The 24,374-nt window shown below is 36.8% G+C and overlaps 1 protein-coding gene across 1 annotated transcript in view; it reads right to left on the reverse strand.

The window, feature by feature from the left end:
• Positions 1–1,301: 1,301 nt before the first annotated feature.
• Positions 1,302–24,374, reverse strand: part of DCAF13 (DDB1 and CUL4 associated factor 13) — a 28,599-nt gene continuing 5,526 nt past the window's right edge. Inside the window, exons 2-11 of the mRNA XM_006897154.1 lie at positions 23,863–24,062; positions 23,218–23,325; positions 19,977–20,066; positions 17,588–17,743; positions 11,465–11,542; positions 8,680–8,762; positions 6,222–6,386; positions 4,398–4,533; positions 3,103–3,266; positions 1,302–1,461 (exon numbers count right to left, since the gene is read on the reverse strand). Of these exons, the coding sequence (XP_006897216.1) occupies positions 1,374–1,461; positions 3,103–3,266; positions 4,398–4,533; positions 6,222–6,386; positions 8,680–8,762; positions 11,465–11,542; positions 17,588–17,743; positions 19,977–20,066; positions 23,218–23,325; positions 23,863–24,062 (1,268 nt within the window). The 3' untranslated portion in view covers positions 1,302–1,373. The remainder of the gene's footprint in view (positions 1,462–3,102; positions 3,267–4,397; positions 4,534–6,221; positions 6,387–8,679; positions 8,763–11,464; positions 11,543–17,587; positions 17,744–19,976; positions 20,067–23,217; positions 23,326–23,862; positions 24,063–24,374) is intronic.

Raw genomic sequence — 24,374 nt, forward strand, 5'->3', positions numbered from 1 at the left:
AGTGGACTCCTGTGTCAGGAAGTGTTAGGATGGCGCAGGATAAACAATTCAGATCTTTCGTTCACAGTCGCTATGAATTGTGTTCGACTTGATGGCATGTAACAACACACAAGCGAGCTCTGGAGCTTTAGTTAAGGAGCTGTGCTGTCACCTCAAACGCCTACTTTGACTACCTACAAGGAGAAAGATGGGCAATCTCCCCGTGTGAGAAATGACCTCTGAAAACCTGCTAGAGGGTGAGCCATGAGTCAGTTCTAACACGATGGTGCACACAGCACTACCACCACAACCAAAAGGCATGTGATCTGTATCTACCAGCTGCTCTGTGGAAAAAAGACAGGCAACCTCCTCCTGTGTGACTGTAGTCTCTGAAAACCTGCTGGAGGGTCACAAGTTGGTTCCAGCTTGACAGCACATAACAACACAACACAAATTCTCTGTGGATTTATTTTAATAAATTCTTTATGTAAATCCGGGCTTTACATTTTATTATTATAAAAATATCTTCTTGATATTGTTATTCGCTGTCAAGCTGATTCTGACTCCTGCAATCCCATGTGTATCAGAGCAGGGCCACACTTGAAAGGGTTTTTCAGGTAAGATCTTTTGGAAGCAGACTGCCAGGTAAACGTGAGTTCAAACCACCCATCTATTGGTTAACAGGCTAGTGTGTAACCACATGCACCCAGAGACTCTTAACCTTATGAAACACAAGAAACCAACCTATGTAATACAAAAGTAGTATGGGGGTTTAGCAAGACTCAAGATTTAGATTACCAAAAATCGATGAAAGTTTCAATACTGAGAAAAAGAATGCTTTTATTATTTTTATTTGACCGTAAGTTATAATATTGTTTATGAAAGTTATGTATATGCAGGCTAACGGTAACAAAAAAGATTAAAAATCAATCTAAATATAAATAAACAATAAAAAACTCAGCTGAAAAAAAGCACTGAGTTCTCTTTGAAGTTACATGGAATCAAAGAAAGATCCATTGCAATCACTACCCAGACTATTAATAAGGATAACAAAGAAATGCGTGGTCTTATATGTTTAAATTTGAATGCATAGTTTCAACCACAATAACTGAGAAAGAAAAATGTAACTGCAATTTCTAACAGCAAAAAATCCAGTTTGCTTGCAGATGCTGCACTCTTAAATGACATAAGGCAGAGTAAGGATAAAATGTTGAAAAGTCTTAGCAAGTGCGCCATCTTTAAGGATAATTATGTAAGGCAGCCAACATGATGCAAAGAAAGTTCTAGACCAGTAACTGGAATGTGTGCTACTAAAGAGGGGTCAGTTCTTTCATTTACAGAGTTCACAAATATAACAGATAATTCTATATCAAGATTGATAGAAGTACCAAATTTTATTTCACAACGGCCACAATGTGTTTCTTCTTCTCTGACACAAATGGCACTGATCCAGGCTTGCTATGTCTACGACGATTCACTTCCCTAGAAAGAAAGAAACACAAAAATGTAGGTATGTGTACGAGAAATCATGAGCCCAAAAGATGTTTGAAAAAAAAGTTAGCATATTTCCCCCCTCGAAAACCACTTTTTAAAAGACTTTTCCAAAGAAAATAGATAAAAAAGTAGGTAGACATTAACTTTTATTACTTCTTTCTCTTTATATAGTAGCAACTGTAAGTTTGAAGACCTGTTATAGTCATTATTTTAAAATCACTCAAACTTAACAGCTCTCTCAAAGCCAGCAACATAGGTTACTTTTTATAATCAATAATCTAATTCAAAAAAGCTCTCTTAGAATTTCTGTACACTTTGTAGTTTACAGATTCCAAAGAGGAAAGTATTCCACAGGGAATATGGTGGGGAGTATGAGAAAGCTCTGCTTTAGATAAAGGTGGCAGATCACAAAAGCTATGGTAAAATAGGAAAATGAAAAAACTTTAAGAATTCTATCTAAGAGTTCTTTGCAATCTTTAACTTGTAAAACATACAATTATTGTTATAAGAGAAATATAAACATTATCTGTTTATAATAGTGTCTTAGCAGAAAAGCAAGCCCTTATTTTGATATAATTCTTTTCACTGTTGGTCCTTTCAACCGTCTCAAAAAAGGAGTAATTCAAGTTCTTATGCTTTTCAATGATCACTGCTTTCCTCTATGGGGAAAAGAAAAGGCCCTTGCACACCTTTGTTTATTGCTGCATTATTCACAATAGCAAAGAGATGGAAGCAACCTAAGTGCCCATCAACAAACAAAAGGATAGAGAAACTGTGGTATATTCATACGGTGGAATATTATACAGCACTGAAAAACAAGGAACTTGTAAAATGTTATATAAAATGGGTGACCATGGAGGGCATGATGCTGAGTGAAATAGCTCAGCCACAGGACATAATGTCACTGCTACAAAACAGAATTGACATGGGGGTTGGGGGAGAAACTAAGAAAATAGAGCATAAATAATGAACAATGCATTGAAACAGACGAGGAAAAGAACTGTTTAAAAGAAATATATAATTAGGTATTATTTTCATGACAACAGTCCAGAATAAGAGGTGCATAGTAAAGTGGACTGGGGAGTGGGGGAATGGAGGAAATTGTGCAATAATGAAAGAATCTTTTTAAATAGAGAAGCGAACTGGGAGGGGGTAGGAAGGAAAATGTGCAACAACAAATGAATGGAAATCCAAGTTTTTGTCAACTCTCTTTAAAGTATTAATAAAATAAAAACATTTAAAACAAAAAAGAGTCTTACCCTAAAAAAAAAAAAAAAAATCCCAGCCACATTTTAAAAACCACTCTAATGTCCAGTTACACATAAAATACTCCCTTAAAAGGCAGTGTTTATTGCCTGCTCTCACTGAGATGAGATGTTACAAAAGGAGGCTGTGATGGAAAGAAGGCCTTGGGTGATCCCAAGGGTTCAGCATTCAATAACTAGTCAAAAAGCCAGTGAACCGAACCTGCTCAGAGGCCCTGCAGAAACAGGCGAGGCAACCTTCTAAAAGGTCTAGAAACCTTATTAAACAATACTGCACCCAAAGAGTTGCCATAAGCTGTAGCTAGCTCTACAGTAAGCAACAACAGCAAAGAAAATAAACACAGTCAAAGGCCTCAAAACATACTTTCGTCGCCGTGCTTCCTTCATGATGCGCTGCTCCTGAATCTGACTATAGATGGATTTTGGTAGATGCCGGTGACGAGCTATGCGTTTTATCTGAGGATGATGCTGAAATTTCTCCTTCAGTTTCTGATTATAGTCTGTGGCTGCTTTTTCTCGTGCTGTAAGCTGAAAAAAAAACCAAAAAACCCACATTTTGGCATCTTAGTGAATGGCATGTTCTTTGTTTTGCTTTAGTGTAAAAAAGAAAGAACACCTTTTCCCCTAAAAATTAAACCTTTGCAACATGCAATCCAAACTGCCAAGGCAAAAGCTCTTCACAAATCTGTATTAACGACTACAGCTTTGCAAGTACTGGATTTCCTCTTAGGCACTGTGTTAACAATTTAGATTGATGCCACCGAGTGAAAACCAGCAGTGCCTAGGGACTAGAACAATGTGGTCATCAAGTCTGACTTCTAAGCTCTACATAAAGGATAATGAAGCTAAGTCAGTCATTCAAAGAATTTCTTTTTTAAAAGATTCAAAAAGAAAAGATCATTTCTTTGATAATTGGCCTTTGACATATAATACGATAAAATTGGAAAAACATTTAGGAATGAATTTTAAGCTTATTATAAAGTGCAAAACCTTCTAATCAAGGAATTTAAATAACTCTTTTATTACTGTTCACGATATCTTCAGTAACTCACAGGTTACTCACAGGTAACCCCCTTTTTCTTTTTTTAACCCCCCTTTTCAAATATCCGTTTCTGTTAGAAAAAAATCTGTATGTTTCATCTAGAAAACATGGGGCATTTAGAAAAACATCAAGAACAAAAATATCTACCATGAGCCAATATTTAGAATAACGAATCAATGATGTTATCAGCTATACTTTTATTAAATCTCTTAAAACTCTGAAGGTCTTTGAATCATTTTAAAAAAGGGTTCCCTGCGTCTGAAACAGATTTCACAGAGGAACTTGCAGCTTTGATCTATCTGATTACTATTCCTCTAGCAGAAGAAATATGTCCCTACATCTTTTCTCCCTCCTTCAAGGAAAGCATAAACAATTAAGAAAGTTCAAATACTAACACTGGCACACTGAATGTGCTGTTAACATTGGGGAAAAATCTGAGTACAACCTTGTCTTTTTATTCTTTATTCTTGTTATTTATTTAGTTGTTTATTTATATTTTTTATCACAGCTATGCCAATTTGATCAAAATACCTGAAGTACTTCAAACAAATTCACGCAAAAAATAACCAATAAACTTGGAAAGCAGCTTTAAGACAAAGAAAGATGAGGTTTCTTACCACGCCCAGTTTTTCTGAAGCATTAGCTTTCCACAAACGAATGTTCATCTCATCAGATCCACACATAATATACTTGGTGTCAGACGTCCATTTTACACAGATAACATGTTGCATTCGCTTTGTGTGATATACTTCCCTAATGAAGTGGAATGAAGTTAAGAACTTTAATTTTGGTATGGATTTCTATAATTAACTATGGCTTGTCAATGATCATGATACCACTTTTGGGTCCTAAGAGAATGTAAAAGGGAAATCTAAATTTATTGTAACGTAACTTTATTGAGCCCAACTAATTATACTCTATATATTAAATACTAAGGAACAACAACAACAAAAATTCATTCCCCAGGTAATTGCAGTCCCTTTGAGAAACACAAACCAAATCATATGGACAAAAAAGTGTTCACAAAGTAAGTAAAGATATATAAAGCAAGCAAAACACAGTGTGTTAAACCTGGAATAGGGAGCTGTGCTGGTGCAATGCATAAGAGCTTGGCTAACTGAAGGACTGTGGCTATGACCCTCCCAGCAGCTCAACAGGAAGAGGTGGTGCTACTTTCATAAAGCTAAGAGCTCTGTCACAAGGGGATGCTGTGAATCAAAACTCACTCACTAGCACTAAACAACAACAAGGCTGGATTAACTCTGCAATTAGAGATGGACTGTTCCTATTAAACACTACCCATAACAATTCAGGTCAGCAACTTCACTTTTATTTTCATTTTACTAAAATAAAACAAATTTAATAGCCTTCAAAGGTGGTATCCTGATGCACTGGTCTTACTTACTTTTTTTTTTTGGTCAAATTGTTGAAAAGGTTTAATTAACTGATGTGAAAGCTGATGATTGATGTGTGAAAAGAAGTGGAGCACTCCACAAGTGCTGGGTGAGCTAAGAATCATTTACTAAATGGAGACGTCAAATAGCATACCTGTTTGGAAAGGCTGTGAAATATGCTAAGTGTATTCACTGAAGATACTATATTGGGAAGTGTTAAGAACAGCACTAAAAAGCCAATAAAAGACAAGGTCAGAAAAAGATGAGACAACTGGAGAAATATAATTTCCACACCTGGATGAAAGGATTCCAAATGCAGATCCATCAGGAAAAGTGAAGAAGTGCAACACTGCATTCAGTAAAATATAACCCATACACGATGACCCAATCAAAATACCCCTACCTGAAAAAGACTCTAAATTTTTACAAGTACACTCAAAAAACTAGTCTTTCATGCTGTTTCTATATATATTTAGATCGTCTGGAGTTGCGATATACTCCAAGAAATTTTAAAAAGAGGGAATGGTTAGAAAAGACCTCAACCCAATGAAATGAAGACGAGATGAGACAAAATGCAGTTTTCTTCTCAATGTTGTGTTTTTCCAAGATTCATGTCTTACTGTCTCTAATCCTTAAGAGGCTCTTATACTCTAAGCAATGTAGATATGTGTTTAAATGTTAGGAAATTCAAACAGGCATCAATAATCATTACAAAGTAACAGTCATTACAAATAAAGATGAGTTAGCTGCTTGACTCTCAAGAAGAGACACTGTTTAAGGATCTTGCGTAAAGTACTAGAACACAAGGCTGGCACATGGTTCAGCCAAGTGAAGTAACTCCAGAACAAATTTTTTAGGAAGCAAATAGCGTTAACATCCTGTTCGATGAAAGATGCCTAGTATTCTGACGCTCTGTCCACTGATGTAGTGGTATCAGTTCTCAAAGTGACCAGAACTGGGCATCAGTATTTCTCCAAAAAGATAAATGATGATGAAGGAAAAAGGAAAAGGTAAAGCAAAAGAAAGTGTGTACTGATAGGCACGTACCTGCTTCGGCTTTTGTCCACAGGAAAGATTCTAATAGATTTATCAAAACTCGCAGACACAAATTCCTTCCCAGTGGGCGAGTAATCCACATCAAGCACTGCTGACACATGATCCATGTGGACCATTACAGGAGAGTCAAGGGCACGCATATCAAAAGTATATAAGCTGCAAATTATTTACAGAAAGAGAGACATTCAGTGGGTGTAATTATTTCTATCCTTTTCTCCCATGCTACTGAATACTCAGCAGCTCTGGTGGCCGAGTGGTAAGGAGTTGTGCTGCCAACACAAAGGCAGGCAGTTCAAATCCACCAGCCGCTCCACGGGGTAAAGAAAGATAGGCAAGCTCCTCCTATGCAACTAAGCCTCTGAAAATCAGCTAGAGGGACAGCTATGAGCTGGTTCCTCAACTTAATGGCACAAAACATTTACCCAGGTCACAGAATACTTTAAAAAAGATTTTAATAGTTCCATATTGATGTATGAATGAAAAGGATTTAATTTCTTTTTAAAGAGTTTCCAATTATTCCTTTATTTTACCTATGACAAATAATGTGTAAATAAAATCTCAACACATACATTTTTGGAATTAAATCTTTAACGGAAAAAGACAGATTGAACTAAACGCAGACAGCTACAAAGTATTACTTGTAGGAGGAATATTAAGCTTAAACACATGAGCATATTTAAGGTTTAATTTGATTTGCCAAATTATTGCCCAACAAAGCTGTCCTAATTTATACTCCAATCAGTGATACAGAAGTAGGAGGGACATTTTTAGAGCGTGGTTTTGTTCCATGCCATCGAGTCAGAACCAACTCATAGCTGACGGACGAGCAGGCTTTCAGAGGCTGAAGATCACACAGGAGGAGACAGTCCTTCTTTCTCACAGTGTACAACCCTGTGGGGGATTTGAACTGCCTGTCTTTGGGTAGGCAGTACAATACCTTACCATCATATTAAATTATACTTGCGCACAATGGTAAAATATAAAAATTTCAGAATTTAAAAATTCCTAATCCGCAGCCACAAGAATAAAGCTTCAGACAAATAAACATGGATAAAACACAACAGTAATACAGCTTTAGTAAGACTCACTTTCTAGTATCAAAATACTTCAAGATACAGAATTAGAGAGAAAAATTTGAGGAGAAGTGAGGCATCAACAATATTTTAAAGTATCTTTTCAAAGGCATATATTAATGGTGAAGGGAAAAGTAACTTTACAGTGGAGGATCCTATCAGACATCATGTTAAGTGGGGAAACCTAGCAGACAGTGTTCAATTATTACAACAGTGTTCATTATTACAACATACTAACAATGTTTCTAATAAGAAGGCTACATTTCTTGCAAAAACAAAAACAAAAACAAAACAAAAAACAAAAACTCAGCATAATCATGAGGAATTCAATGTTAAACCCAAATTAAGGACACTATAAAATATAATCCTCTTCAAAAGTAACAAGGTTCTAAAAGACATGGAAAGAATGAAAAACAGTTACAGTTTGAGCAGATCAGAGACAAATGCAATGTGGGATCCTAAACCAGACTCTGAACAATAAAGAATATTAGTAGAAAACTAGAAATAGAATAGAATCTGAACGATTTTAACATTATTAAAACAATGTTAATTTTGTCATTTTGTTAACTGCACTGTTTTCTAAAATGTTAGCATTAAAGTAACATTACATTCTTGCAACTTTTCAACAAATCTAAAATTACTCCAAAACAAAATGAACAAAGCCTTCAAAATTTCATGAAGAGCACTTTTTAATACCAAAAGTCACTGAGGCTAATGATCCCAACTGCCACAAAAGTCTAAGCAAAATACAAATTTATTATCCAAGGTCACACTGGTTTCTGAAGTTAAATTTCTGAGCAGATGACAGCTTTATATTCCCTGTTGAGGAGTGGCTTTTAGCCAAGGGTTTTGTTTTGTTTTGTTTTTTCCAAGCAAATTCTGTTTTCTTGCTACATGGGGAAAAGGGGTTATCAAAAATATAAGTAGACCTATTCATTTGGAAGGAAAGTGTTTAAATAAACGAAGTTTTCAGTCACAGAACTTTTTTTTGAATCATTTATTCCAACTCTATCTTAGAAATGAAAGTATGACCCAGAGAGTTTACCTGATTGTTGGAACTACTCAACTTTGTCTCTGCACCACAGAAACAGTCATACTCAACACATACACAGGTGCAGCCATATTTCAATAAAACTTTATTTACAAAAACAGGCAAGAGATGTGGTCCATAACTCTGGTATTCTCAAAGCTGAGAGTAACTGGTTAAAAGGCACTCACACAACTTGAAAACATTTTTTTAACAAATGTTACCATATAGTTTCTTAAACATGGTATGAGACCGAGTTAAATTTAGTAAGACATTAGTCTTTCATTAGTAAGACATGTACAAATTGAGCCATTCCTGATAAAAACATGGTTTTAAAAGGCACACTTACTTGTAATCTTCATTTGCTGCAGTAAAAACAAATGCTTCCATAGGGTTCCAACAGATTGTATTAGTTCTCATATCTAAGATAACCTAGAAAGGAAACACACTAATTTATTACCATAAAACAAAATGAAACAAACAACAAAACAAATTCACTATCACTGGACTGAGATGATTAGACCTCAATGTGACACTACAGTGGTTTCCAAGGTTATGAACCTTAATGGGAAACTACCTTATTTTTCTCTCTCACAGCAACTAGTGGGTTCAAACTGCCAATTTTTTGGTTAGGGCATCTTACTATGAAATGATGTAATTCTAAAATGGCTAACTCTCATACTTTCTTTTTCATGGATTTAAAGCAAATATTTAGTAAACATTATGTACACAACAGTCTGGTAAAGGAGAAAAGAAACTGGAAAAAACCTCAACAATCCAAACAATCGTTAGAACCAACAACTGTTTCTTACCACAGGCAAGGTGCTAAATACAGAAAGACAGAGAAATGTTTAATACATAGCCCCATGAATTCAAATAACTTACAGTTTAGTCAGAAAACTGAGACATGCATAAGAAACACATATAGTAAAATAATAAACAATTAACTTTAAAATTAGGGGCAAGAGTAATGACATGACTTAGGGCTACAGTGGAGAAGAAAAGCTTCAAAAGGTAAACCTTGATCTGAGCTGACCTGGAAAAGAGCAGGATATAAGTATTTCTCAGCAGGAGTACTGTACTACTGGAGTACTTTGGATAAGAATTTTTCTGTGCAACTGTTCACTGTGGGATGTTTAATCTCTCAGGTACCTTCCTACTTAAAAACAAATGATGTTGTATGTGCCATCAAGTAGGAACCACAGTTGACCCTACAGTGAGTTTTCAGAAAGTATAACCTGCATGGGAGGAGACTGCCCATCTTTTTCCTGTGGAGCAGCTGGTGGATTCAAACTGCTTGCCTTTGAACTGATAGCACAACTCTTTACCACTAAATCAATCAGAGCTCCCCAAAGCCGGAGCAACCTTTAAAATTGCCCTTGCACTTTTCAGAACATCTTGTTTCTCATAACTATAGAATTTTTTTTTTTATGCGTGTACCGTCAAATTGGATCTGACTGGTACAGGAGGCGACTGTTCCTCCTTCTTCAGCAGAGCATCTGGTGGATATAACTATAGAATTTAATAAGGAAGAGAAACACTGAAAGTAGCAGACAGAATAGGGAACATAAATAGTAATGTATAATAATCTATATGTACCAAGATTCCTGCCTGTGACAATTAAATGTTGTCTTACGCCCTGAACAAATAGACTGCAAAGTGAGACTGTATTTTGGAGGGCCCTGAAAGTCAAGATGCAGTACTTTTCTTTAACCCAAAAGTAAAGGAATAATGACTGACTGAAAACTGAGACCAGGAAAGGCAGAGAGAATCAATTTCTTAAACAAGGATTTCACATTGGCTCTCTCCTAAATGCTGTTAAGTACAGGCTAAGAAATTACTCGGAGTAGTTACATTCTATAAAGTTGCCCCCAAACTGAATTAGTAAACACTGAACTATTGCTCTTACGTGAAGTAAGTTGGGTTCCTGAAAATCTCTCATCCCATTTTAAAAGCTGATCTAATATATATGTTGATTTCATGCATCTCTATTTAAAGATACCTGAAGAAAGCTTATTTAAAACACATTTTCTCCATTAAACACATCATAGCCCTCTTGAGCTTAGGAACACTAGACAGCAAGCACTTCAGCACACTTGGGATCATTTCCTCAACCTGAGCCAGGAAAGTGTTGGCTGATTCAAATTTTTCACTGCTTAATCTATGTACACAAGCAACTGTGGAAACATTTGAGTATCAATTTAGGAGTTTTATATAAACTTTAGTGACTAGGCAAGTCCTTGATTAATGAAGATTGACTGTATCATGTTTTACTCCCACTATGAGCTGTGAGATAATTATTAATATGACCATTTTACTGGAGAAAGAGAAATCAAACTACTTGCTTCAAGTCTATTATCACCATAAATGACTGCATGAAAAACTAATACGATTTGAGACGGGAAATGAAATGGGGGGAAAACCTGTTGTAGCAAATTTAATACAGAACCTTTCTATCACATCACAAGTTGCATTGGCTTTGACAGATCTAAGCCCTGGAACAATCTAACAACTGTTGGGAAATCTGTCACCTTGGACAGAATAGCACTTGTCTAAACAATATGTCAAGTGAGTACCCATCAATGTATAATCACACAAATAAAATTGATTATGCAATTATAAAGGTTTCTGGAATAAAACAGTGTGTGTCATACTATAATCACAAGGATTTGAAGTATTACGATACTGCTAGGTAAAGTGACCCAGTATTTTTCACTTAAGAACTTTCAATTCCATAAGCAGTAATCATAGAACCACAATTTCTTAAACAGATTTCTAAAATTTTTAAGATTTTTACCATGAAAGGTACAAGGAATACATGAGCATAGACGATCTAGATGCCGTCTGCTGCTGAGTCAGAACCAACCCCAGCTGACCCTCCAGCAGGAGTACATCGCATGGGACCTACTCATCCTTCACCCACAGAGTGGCCTGTGGACGTGGGTCTGCAGCACAGCTCCTTACTTACTGCCATTAGAGAAGGCCTTAAAAGCCAACAGGAGCTCACAGAATGACTGCCATGACCCTGGCTTCTTCCCTCCAAAACAGATTTCATTCTGAATAGTCATGTGTTTCCGATTTTCAGCCGCTCTCATTTACTACTCCATAAAGCAGAAGACAAAATGGAGACTTACCTTTTTCAGAGGAGTAGCTTGCCTCATATCATATAATACTATATTCCTATCAGAAGCACAACTTCCTAAGAGAAATGTCTGAAAAGAAATAAGAATTACCAATTAAAAGCCATTTAGAGCACAGCCTACTTACCCACTATTCACGTTTCTGTTAAAACACAAAGTTATACCAGTGAAATTAAACTCAAAGAGGTAATAAATGACACATAATTTTAGCACTTTAGGTACTTCTATTGTTAAATCTCTACTTTTGTATTTCACATGCCTCTGATGGTAGTGTACAGAAACAATGTTCTGGTTTATAATTGAATACTTATGTTCCTCATTTTTCAAAATCATAAATAACCCGTCAATAAATATTTTTATACATTGAACTCTTCATCCAGCAGCTGCTCCATCGGATACAAGTCAAGAGTGGCATTATTAAATCTAAGGATGTACTTTTTTTTGGTTTCTGATAATTTAAGAATAACTGTTATGTAAAGACTACCAGTATGAAAGAGTACGCCTATTTTACTGCTACCTAGGCAGAATAGGCATTCTCATTCACAAGTTAGTATTCTCAATGGGAAAGATGCAGATAAAGAGGAAGGAGAAAAAGGAGAAAGGACTCAGAAAAGGGGGAGAGAAATCACCAGACAGCAAAGGGTGGAAGGATGGAGGGGGTGAAGGAATAGGGAAGACTCAGTGGGGACTTGAAAAGATGGACTGATAAAAGGGATACATCAATAGGAAGGTACAGATCAATAGTAAGGCATTATCAATAGTAATAAATTATGTGAAATACAATGTATATGAATGATGGTATAAAACAGAATGTACATTAATTCCTCAGACTTTTTATCACTTTTATAAGTAACAGATTTACCATTTATCCAATCATTTCAAATATGTTATGTCATTTATAAATGTGCAAAATACTTGGAAAATCTCTGGCGAGTATTCCATGGAAGTAAACCCTTTACTTCCCACTGAAGAACCCTGAACCACATCCTTTGTAGCACTCTTCCTCCTCAGGAACGGTTCCTGGTACAACTCTTGGCTATGTCCAAAACCACTTCTAATTTTAAATGTTAAGATTCAAACCAAAACCAAAACCATCAAAACCCCATTTGAATATGGGTACTGGAGTATCAAGAATCCTTGAAAATTGGCTTTTCTAGTCATTGTGGAAGTCCCTGTTGGGGCGGGGGGGGGGGGTGTTGGGGGGGGGGGGGGGGTTGTGGTGGTGGTTAATGGTCTTTAGCTACCTTAACTGTGGACACAGGTCTTGCAAATCAACAGTTGTGGGATCAATATAACAAAGTACTTTCCACACTGTGAGAAAAGATGGTGATTTCGGTGGAGAGAAGGTGTAAGCAGAGGAACCCTGGAGATAAAGACCACAGTTAGAGGTTTTGCTTGCTGGATTATTAAAGGAAAGGCTGACTTGAAAAACTACTCAGAGATAAAAGTTTGCAGGATTGAGCAAACCAGAGGCTTCTTGCATTTGTGCGGCTGAGCTAAGCCTGAACTGTCACGAACTGAGGAACTGTGCCTTGTTAACCTAGCTTGGCTGCACTAAAACCTGGACTGCACTGTTGCGATATTCTTTGCCTACCTCCCTCTTCAACCTATTTCCCTAAAAAATCGCAAACTGTGAGTAAAGTCTGTGAGTCAAGTTGCAATGAACACCAGACCCAATGATTAGTAGAAACAGGTGCAGTAGCATGTGGGACAATATGTATTATTTATGGTAATATGGGTATTAAAAGCTCTGGTGGCCTAGTGGCAAGAAGCTACACTGCAATCCTGAAGACGAGTGATTTTAATCCAGCAGCTGCTCCATCGGAGAAGGACAAGCAATCTCCTTCCTTGCAATTAACTTTCTCTGAAAACCTGCTGGAGGGTCAGATATGGGTTGGATCCTTCTCGAGGATGCATACCACCACCACCACCACAAGCGGTATTACTGATATGGAAAGTTTCCCTTAGGGAAGCAGGAAGAAGTCAGACTTGGTCACTCTTATGTTGCTTCTGTTCCTTTCACAGGTACAATTGTAAGAGAAACAAAGTGGCATCGAACCAGCTCTGACTCAGACACCCTACACAAGACAGAACAAAACACCTCCCAGTCCTGTGTCAACCTCACAACTGTTGCTTTGTTTGAGCCCACTGCTCAAACAAAAGCATAGGCCAACTGATCTCACTGAGGGTCTTTATTACTTCTGCTTTACTGAGTATGATGTCCTTCTAATGCATCTGAAATACATGAAAAGAGGTCTCACATCCTCTTTCTTAAGGACCATTCTGGCTGCACTTCTCTCAAGGCAGATTGCTTTGTTTTACTGGCAGTTTATGGTATATGAAATATTCCTCACCAACACCGTAACTTAAAGTCATCAATTCTTCACTCTTCCTTATTTATTGTCTAGCCGTTGCATGCACAAAGACAGTATCATGGCATGAGCCCAGCATTTCTTAGTCCTTCAAATAATAACTCTGCCCTGTAATATTTTAAGGAGATCCTCTGCAGCAGATCTGCCCAAGGCATGCCTTGCTCACTATGCGGTTTGTCCATAAATGAAATAAAGCATCGCAGAACCAATGCTACCTCATGATCTCTCGTGAGGCCTTGCCCAAACCCATCTTCTTAAATCATGGTTAGAGGCCTTTGAGTTAGTGACTGTGATGGGCTACTCCTTATGTCAACTAACAGTATGACCAGGTTTCAGGTCTTAAAAAAAAAAAAAAAGACAAAAATTCCACCCAGACTAAAAGCAGATTTTCATACTATAATGTGGTAATGCTCAGCATAAACGTCTGGCTTCACCAGAATTCTGGGCTTCAATATTTTAACAGAAAATTAATTATTAATGATCAGAGGATACAAATACACTCTGTTTGTTCACAGGAACATGCCCTTTCCATTATGTTTAATATACGATAAGAGAATACGTACCATTTGTTTGCACCAGTGAGTTCATAGGGTTAATGAAAAAACACAGCTGTACAAATAGCTTGGTACACTGTCAAGTCTGAACAACATGGTTACTGGGCCATCACAAATTATGATTCTGGAATTGGACATCAGCACCTCTGACACAAGTGCTCACCAAAAGAGAAGCAAGCCATCTTTTTTTGTTCCTCAGAGAAGTAGAAATCACTATTTGTCCATTATTTTTTCTTTCATAACACTGCAACCTTGAATTTGTATAGCACTTCAATGTTCACATACATTATCGCATTTTACCTTCAGAGCAAACCCAAGAAGTACACTGAGAGGTATAATTAATCTCACTTAAAAATAAAGAATATAGGGGGAAAACTGTGACTTGTGCAAGGTCAGTACAAACGCATAATGCAGGAAATACAATTTCAGCTTTGCACAGGACATAAACCATGACTATAATTGCCTTTGTTTATAGCCTATCTCTGCTCAGTATAACCTCAGCAATTATGCAAAACTGACTTGTCTATGTAATACCTCATTTTTACAACCAAAAGAAAAGTTGGAAAAAGAGTTGGAGTGAAGAAAACATCATAGAAATGGATATTTTGTCAAGGGCCATCCAGTAAATATTTTAGGTTTTGTAGCTCATGTGGACTTTCTCCAGTGCTTGACTCTGTCACTGTAACACTTGAAAAGCTCCAGACAATAAATAAGCAAGCACAGCTGTGTGCTAGGAACTTTAGTTGTGAGGACAGGCAGCAAGCCAGATTTAGTTCCTGACCCACAGTTTGCCAGCCTCCGCGCCAGACCTGTACCCTCTCCAAGGAGTGTAGGTAAGGTGAACTCGGAGTAGGAGGACATCCTTTGACTTCTCAGCAGCATCTCTATTCCAGACTCATATCACAAGACACTGAAGGTTTCTTTACATCATACAATTCCTTAGTTTTCCATACCTCACACAATTCTCATACTTTGCTATACTGACTTAACCTATTTTGGCTTCAGAGAGTGTAACACTATTATCAAGATATTCTCCACATCCAAAAACTTCTCCAACAGGGTAATAAGGGAAGCCACAGACTGGGAAAAAGTATTTGGGAATGACATGTCAGATAAGGGACTTATATCTAGAATTTATAAAATACTTGAGCACCACAACATCATAAAGGTAAATAATCCAATTGGAAAATGGGCACAGGATCACCAAAGACGACATTCAGATGGCCAACAAGCACATGAAGAAATGTTCAAAATCCCTAGCTCTCAGAGAGATGCAAATCAAAACAACTATGATATCATCTCACCCCAGTCAGAATAGCAAAATTTAACAGAACAGCAAGCAACAAATGCTGGCGAGGTTGTGGAGAGACTGGAACCCTTATTCACTGTTGGTGGGAGTGTAAAATGGTGCAACCACTGTGGAAGGCGGTATGGCACTTTCTCAAAAAGTTGCAAATAGAGATACCATTTGACCCAGCAATTCCACTACTGGGAATATACCCCAAAAGACCATAACTGACATCCAAGCAGGTATCTGCACACCCATGTTTACTGCAGCTTTGTTCACAATAACAAGGAGTTGGAAACAACCCAGGTGCCCATCAACAAACGAATGGATAGAGAAGCTGTTGTATATTCACACAATGGAATACTATGCTGCATCAAAAAACCAAGAAACTCATACAATATTATTCAAAATGGGTGACCCTGGAGGACATCATGCTGAGCAGAATATCTCAGTCACAAAAGGACAAATTCTGCATGGTGCCACTGTTGCAGAATAGGACTGATATCAGGGTTGGGGTAAGACTGAGAAAAACTGGATACATTATGTATACTGCATTGAAACAGATGAGGGAGAGAATAATTTAAAAGTGATATATGATAGGGTATTATAGTTATCACAAGAGTCCAGAATTAAGGTTGCATAGTGGAGTGTACTTGGGGCGGTGGGAGGGGTGTGGGGCTGGGCAGGGAGAAAAGCACAACAATGAATGAATGGAAATCCACAATCTCTGTAAATGTTCATTAAAATTATTAAAATAAAATGTTAAAAAAAATTTTCTCTTTGATACCCTCTGATCTTATAGGGTACCATCTAACACTATAGTATTTTAACAAAATTTTACATCAACTTATCCAAGCAGTAAGCTCTTTTCATTGCTATCTGACAATGTATCTCTTTGTATTCTTGTCACTGAATTTACTTATTGGTAAATATTAATAAACCGTTTAAGACAAATTTTGGAGTTCAAAGGCCAGCTTAGCTTTCAGGAGGGTAGCTTCCATTTCTAAACTCAGAAATGAATGTTGTTGTTGTTATGTGCCGTCAAGTGATTTGCGACTCATAGCGACCCTATGTGCAACAGCCCTAAACCCTGCTCTATCATGTGCCAATTACACTGCCTCTGACACACCAGAACTGAATAGGTAACAAAATAGCGGTTAATCTCAAACTCTTCCCTTAGGCCTAGGAGGAGCTAAGAATCACAATTCAGACTTCTGAGCAAAGAAACATGCAACAATAATTATTATCATGTAGTACAAAATAATCATGCACAGTACTATGAAGCATTAGAGGTCTTCTTCTACGGGGGAAAAATGCTCAGTGCTCTTTCTCTGATTTCAAACAGGGTTACTGTGAAAGAAGAGTGTTGAAGGCACGAAACAGTACAAAAGATACACAGCACAGGACCTCCCTGCAGTATACTCCTTGAGCACATGCGTACACCTCCCCTTCAACATGCTTAACACTTAAATGAGGGACAGAAAAGTGGGTAAGTAAGTTAAAATCAGACCAAAGGTACCATGTTGTTTGTTAGGTGCCATCGAGTTAACTACAACTCACAGCGACCACCGTGAACCTTGCCTCTGCACCATCACCACAGTGAACCTTGCCCTCCTCGCCAGCACTACCATGAACCTTGACCTCTGGGCCAGCACCACCCAAGCCTTGCCTTCGCCTGCACCATCCTCCTGATCTCCGTGTGCTGGAGACCACTGTTAGTCACTATGTCAATTCATCTCACTGAGGGTTAGAAGCCAGCTACAATCCAGAGCCTAGCAAAAATGTCAATAACAGAAGAGTCTCGAATTACACTCAGAAGTTTTCTAGACAAAGCCACAAGTTGACAATATTAAGTACTTCTAAGTAAACAGTAAGCGGAATATATTTTAAAAAGAAGCAGTACCTCAATTGGGTTAAATTTAACACTACTTATACTGTCGAATCCCCAGGTCATTGAACATATAGGACTGGTTCGTTGTTCATCCCAAATGTCCACTTGCTGTCCACATGTGGCAAAAATAGCTTCTTTCCAATGATGATCAATTCCAGTATACACTGTCTTAAAAAGTAAAGAGGTTGTTATACAGATGAGCCTGTTCATTACTACTGCCTATCTGCAGAGTAACATTTTCAGAGCATTCATAAACACTTTAAGACAACTGCTGCTCACAAAGTAAATTTTTTGAAGTCTTTACTTCAAAGGGGAAACAGTATTTAATATATGAAGTGATTTTTTTTTCAACACATACTCTAAGAATAAAAAATGATAATATGGGATAGAGGGAACTCTGGTAGCTTAATGGTAGGTAGGGAACTGCACCACCAACCCAAAGGTACAAAGTTTGAATCCACCAGCCACTTTTTCAGGAGAAAGATGCGCAGTCTCCTTCAGTGCAGTTTACTGCCTCTGAAAACCTGCTGGAGGGGCTGCTATGAGTTGGTTCTGACTTGATATATTTAAATTTCAAAATATTTTATGACAGTGATATGAACACTAGATAATGAAGGGATTTGAAATCAACTAATAAAATGGAAATCCTTTCTAAAGTTTAGGTAACCATTTAACCCATAAAGTACTGTTAACAGGATCTCACTGCTATCCAGTTGGTTGGAACGAACTCCTGACATTAGTGTGAGTCCATGGCAGTAAACGGCCTAAGAAAAAACTGCTCATCCTTCTCCCACACAACCACGGGTGGATTTGAAGCAGCGAGTGCCGCCACTGTGTTAGCATAACAACCCCCTACAGACTAGGCCAGCAGAGTTGAACCACACATAGTAACAAATGTAAAAAAATTTAGAAACAAACAAAAAAAAATCAAGGGGTATGGATGCATATAATGCAAACAGAAAAAATAACTCATAAATTGGATTAAAGTTTACCTTTGTATGATATAGAAAGAAAAAGTTTGAAAAGCAAGGTTTCAAATCAAGTCATTTCAACACCGCCCTTACTCCAAACTTGCATTTCTATCCCAGATATATTTAAGATGCTTCCCAAGTGATTCATTTTTATTATGTAAGATTCTGATTCAGTATACTGGGGTACAAAGGCAAATTTTCAGCAAGGCGTGGAAATGGAATGAACTGGTTTAAAGTTCAGCTGCACAAACCAAGTTAACGGGAAATACAGTTGCATTATTTCTCCAAAATCCAGGCTTCTCTGGTGGTAGTTCGAATCTACAAGCAGCACCACTGGAGAAAGACAGGCAGTCACAGCCTCAGAAAACCAATGAGAGTCTTTGGGAGAAAAATGCAGCAATTCACTCATAAATATTCACAGTCTTGGCAGCTCGATGAGGTAGTCCTACTCTGTCCTATGTGGTCAATAAAGTACGAATTGAGTTGAGAGCAGTGGGTTAAATTATGATTCAGTTTAAGCTTTTTAAAAGCCTTAGTTCCTTAAAATTCTGCAAAATTATACTCACTTTCTATTCATGCAGGCAAGTCCTACAAACTACTGTGCAATAAAATTAGTCCCCAAGAGTACAGAAATAGAGGTTAGGCTAAATATTTAAAAACATGTTTAGAATTCCTTGGGAAAAGATATTTTAAAATGAAATCACTATTGGTTTTAGGAATTATTAACCAATTAGTTACCATCTGTGAATTTGCTTCCTCATATAGTCATATCTCAAACTGCTATGTCCATTTAACATTCAGAACTTTCAGAAATCTAAAAGCAGAATCTTAGTATATTCTAATCACACTGAAATAATAAAGTGATTTTTAAAAATGCATATATTTGACAACTAGATCTAATTTTAGTAAATTTTTGTTTAATATTAAATAAATATATGCATTATAAAACACGGGTAGACCAAATATTATAATAGTGAACTAAACCATATCATCCGATCCACAAAATCAGTAAGAAATGTAAATTAATTGAATGATTACCTTGCTTCATTGTCTAAAATTACCCTTACAAGAAATTCTCTTAGATCTTTGTGCAAGATCTACGATAAACATAAATCAGACAAAATCTGAAGCATTATTTTTTTCTGACCTCTGACCTTATAAATTTCCCCTATGGTTTGCAATAGGAAATATTTCACTGTATCTTCAAGTTAATAACAGAAATAAAATTCTACTACTTTATAATGAACATCAAAGTTTTTGCTGCAAATTCTTTACCTGCAAATGATCTTTGCCACACCACCACAGGCAGTCAAGTGACTACTGCATCCTAAAGTTACTCTCATTTCTTTTGTATTTTTAAATCACATCATTATGAAGTAATTTTAAGTAAATGAGCATTAGAATAAGTAATTAGATTAATGACTACGTACCTTTCCTAATATAGTATGCAATGGCTCTTCCTCTTCTCCATAGCCTGGTCCATCCATTTTCCATTGTTTTACAGTTTTGTCATCACCAATCTAGAAATATTCATTATGAAGATGAACAGTAGTATACATTATACATTTGACATCATTTATATATCAATGCAATTACAGTTATAGAAATAATACATATAAATTCCTATAAGTATTACATTTATCAATGCATAATACATATATACTCCTATGAGTATTACACTTATCAATATTTAAAACACGTTAGCAAAGATGTGTGAAAAATTAAATGAAGTTAAAAAACAAGACAGTATAAGAGTAAAAGAAGAAAATGAACAAACTTGGATTACAAATATGCCCCCCCATGCATATTATGAGTAGGGCAACATTCCAAATTAGGGAGAAAAGAAAATGACTTAGAATTAAATGGCATAATGATAGCAGGTTAGCACTTACAAACTCTGAGGCCATTTGATGTCTTATATGAAAACAAGTTCTAAATATAAAACCTCAAAATTAAACTAAAAAAACATAAGTGTATACTGAAAATCCTAGACAGAAGCCATTTTATAATGTATGAATAGATAAAGCCATCTTCTGCATGACATAAAACTCCAAACAAAACTATGTCAACAGTTTTCAAACAACAATTTGAATCCTGGAGGACCCAGAGGACTTTCTAGGATCTATGAGGTCAAAATGCTTTCAATTGTATTAAAGAAATTTGCTTTGGCTGTGTTGACATTTGCACAGATGGTAAAAAGTAAAACTGTTGACACCATAGCAAAAATGAAGGCACTGCTTAGCATACAAACTATGTTAATTTAGACTTGAGTATCTGGCAGATTTTCTACAACATGAAGGGATGAAAGGATTGATTCAAAGACAAGCAACTGTTGCCTATTACAAAAGGTTAGCTTTCAAGCAAAAAATAACCCCGTATCCATCATAGCTGTGGCCACCTAAAATGATAGCTTCTCATTACTTCAAGGTCTCTAATAGGGGCAGTGGTGAGAACATAAAATTTTTTTCAAATACAGCATAATAAGTTGGCCTAGTGGACAGAGAGTGATGTTACCTAGCCAAATCTGCGGCCCTCAGGCCTGGTTTAAAATGTTTTTGGTTAAACGTTCTTCTAGGTCATATAGCCCTGGTCTGTCCATTTGCTATACAGAGGTAACTCATGGTTGCTGTGAAGCTGAACACTGTGACACTGATGTGTCAAAGGTGGTAATGGTTACTCATGGTGGATAGTGTTTGATGGAGCGCTCAGATTAAAACAAGCTTGGAAGCAAGAGTGGCATCCATGTCTGAAATAGCGTGCCTCCAGAAACCCTATGAACCTGGAGAAAGGATGAAAGTTATACAGATGTTTAGGTATTTCGTTCATAGGGTTGCTATGAGTTGCCTACAACTCCACAGCTCTTAATAACAACAACACATAATAAGGAGGGAGCTCTGGTGGACTAGTGGCAAGAAGCTGTGCTGCAATACTGAAGGCCCGCAGTACGAGGCCACCAGCTGCTCCACAGGAGATGGATGGGCAATCTCCTCCCAGGTGATTAACTGCTACTGAAAACCTGCTGGAGGATCAGCTATGGGTCGGTTCTGACTCCAAGGTACAATACAATATAATAAGGTATGTTTACACTTAGAAGATCTGCATACTTTAGTTAACTAATGTTTTCTGGATGATAAATGCATGATGTGACAAAATCATGTACTACTAAAAGATATTCCAAGTAAAAGACATATCGAAGAATTGTAATGTAACAGTATAAGTAAACTTCATTGATACAGTTTCAAAGACTTAGGTTAGCTGTAATTTCTAAAAGTAAATCTTAGCAACTTCAGTGCAATATCAAAGAATAGTCATAATTATCTGTTAAAAGCTTTGAAAATACCTTTCCCTTTTTTAAACTACACATCTGTGTGAGGATTCTTTTCATAGATGTAACAGAACCATGAATTGCAGACACAATATTCTATCTGTTGTTGATTAAGTCAGACATGAAATGTTTGCCAAAAAATAACCATTTTTCACACTACATTTTAAAACTTAGCTTTTATAAAAATACACTATGATGTAGTGGGTTTATTACTTTTAAAGATTAACTTAATGATTTAAAAGTTTTTAGTTTAAATTGCTAATATGATAATAAGTATCAATATATATAATTCATATTCACATAAACTAAAGCTCTCTGGGATCTTTAGCAATTTCTAGTATAGTAAAAATGTCCAAAGGATAAAAGAATTGCTGCATTAATTTTAAAAGATAATTAAAGGATCTTCAATTTCCTGTTTTTTTCACGTCTATATTCATAAAATGCTTTTCTCAGACTTCATCCTAAGCATCCTGTATCACATGATAATCCCTTTCTCCTGGGACACCATCCTTATTAATGAGCTTTTTTGCCAAAGTGTTCCCACTTCCCAGAGGCAGATACTCCCCAAAGCTAAGTATTTCCTATCTCACCTCCTTCCAGTGACAAGGGTATCATCATGGTGTCAATCAACAGAACTCCCATATTGATGACACCACGTTCAGCTCTCACCTCACTGAGCTCCAGAAAGATAAATGTCTGACATCAGCCTCATCCCAGTGGCCTACGGACAGTAAAATTCATGACATCTTATCCTGCCTAGTCTCTCTCCTCTAAACGTGTTGATGCTTCTGAGATTCTATTCTGTAACTGAAATCATCTTCCTAGGAATCCCTTACTCAGCTTGCCGAATCTCCAAAAACATATCTAAATTCCAGCACTTCTTTGTTTCTACTCTTTATTGCAACAGCATAATGCTGCCTACCCAGACTGTTCAAACAGCCTCCAAACTGAACATTCACACCTATAAAATCAAATAACTCAAAATACAACTGAGATTGTCACTAACTTGTTAAAAAAACCTTCAATGATTCTTATCCCACCAAACTGAGCTGGAAGCATTAAAAACCCTTGAGAGCAAGCCAAGCCACATTTCTGGCCTCACCTCCCATTAATCTCATTTCTCTGTGTTCTATAAAAGATTAGTTCAATAAAATAAGTAACTAAAAATGTAATTACAGGGCTAGATTAAAGAAAATTAGGATTTTTCCAGAATTTAATAAATTACATCATATCGTGAAGTTCTTAAAGGGCCTTTGAAGAAAAATGAACTCAGTAGAGAATCTACTCAATTAGTTCAGTCTTATACAGGTTGGAAAGGTTCAAAGACTTAACAGCATTATACTTACAGTAAAAAAAGAACTTCCACAAAAACGAGTACATATTCCTCGTACAAATCCTTCATGTGCTTGTATTGTACGGGTACATGTTCGTTTAGTCAAATTCCATAGTCTAACCTATGATGAAAAAGCATACCAAGAAACGTCAGGGAATTGTAAATATAAAATATTTAGGTTCAAGAGTACTACAGTCCTAAGGGATCTCTGGTGGCCTAGTGGCAGGAAGCTGCACTGCAATTCCAGAGGTGTGTGGTTCGAATCCACCAGATGCTCTGCTGGAGAAGGAGATTCACTCTCCTCCAGTACCAGTCAGATCTGATTTGACGGTACACACACAAAGATAATAAAAGAAAAAAAAAATAAATAAAGAGTACTCCAGTCCAAAAAAAGAAAAAAAGAAACTGAACATTGAAAACACTAAGAATCATTCTAGACATTAAAAGCAAAATTTCTTGGATTAAAATAATGCAATGATGTAATACATATAGGTAAATGTTTCAACAAGTAGAAAATACAATCTGTCAAATACTCTGTTGCTATCTCAAGTAGAATTTAGTTTTGAGAATTAAAAAGAAAACAATACAGATACACTGAAATCAAAGTAAAACTACAGTCACAAAAAACCACACTGGAAACACTTGCAATGACACTTGCCTCTCCATCACATGCCCCAGAAAGGACAGTAGCCAGGCTCTTGGGATGCTTTGCCAAGCAGTTGACTCCATCTCGGTGACCATCCAGGGAGGCAAGGAATGGTTTGGCAAATACCCGTTCCAGTTTGGTAGCATTTAAAGCTCTCACATATTCTCGTGGAACTTCAAAAGGATGCAAGGCAGGATCGTAGTTTCTTGGAACTGAAATAAAAAGGAGATTCCTTCCTGTTGTTATGTGCTGTCAATCAGAAATGACTCATAGCTGAAACTCCAGAGAGCTTTAAAAAGCTATAAATCCCACAAGAAAAGACTGCCCATCTTTCCCCCAAGGAACACCTGGTGGAACTGAACTGTCTTTCGCTTGGTAGCCCTAACTCCTTTTTTATTCTTAAAACCTTGAGAATTCCTCATTACATAAAAGCAAACAAGCCCTTTTATATTTCATCTTAACACCTTTTCAAAATTACTGGGAAATCATGGAATGCATGCATTTTTGTAAAATAACTGACCTTA

The sequence above is a fragment of the Elephantulus edwardii genome, unplaced genomic scaffold, assembly GCF_000299155.1.
Source record: "Elephantulus edwardii isolate Elephantulus edwardi_28Jun2011 unplaced genomic scaffold, EleEdw1.0 scaffold00202, whole genome shotgun sequence".
NCBI classification, from domain to species: Eukaryota; Metazoa; Chordata; class Mammalia; order Macroscelidea; family Macroscelididae; genus Elephantulus; species Elephantulus edwardii.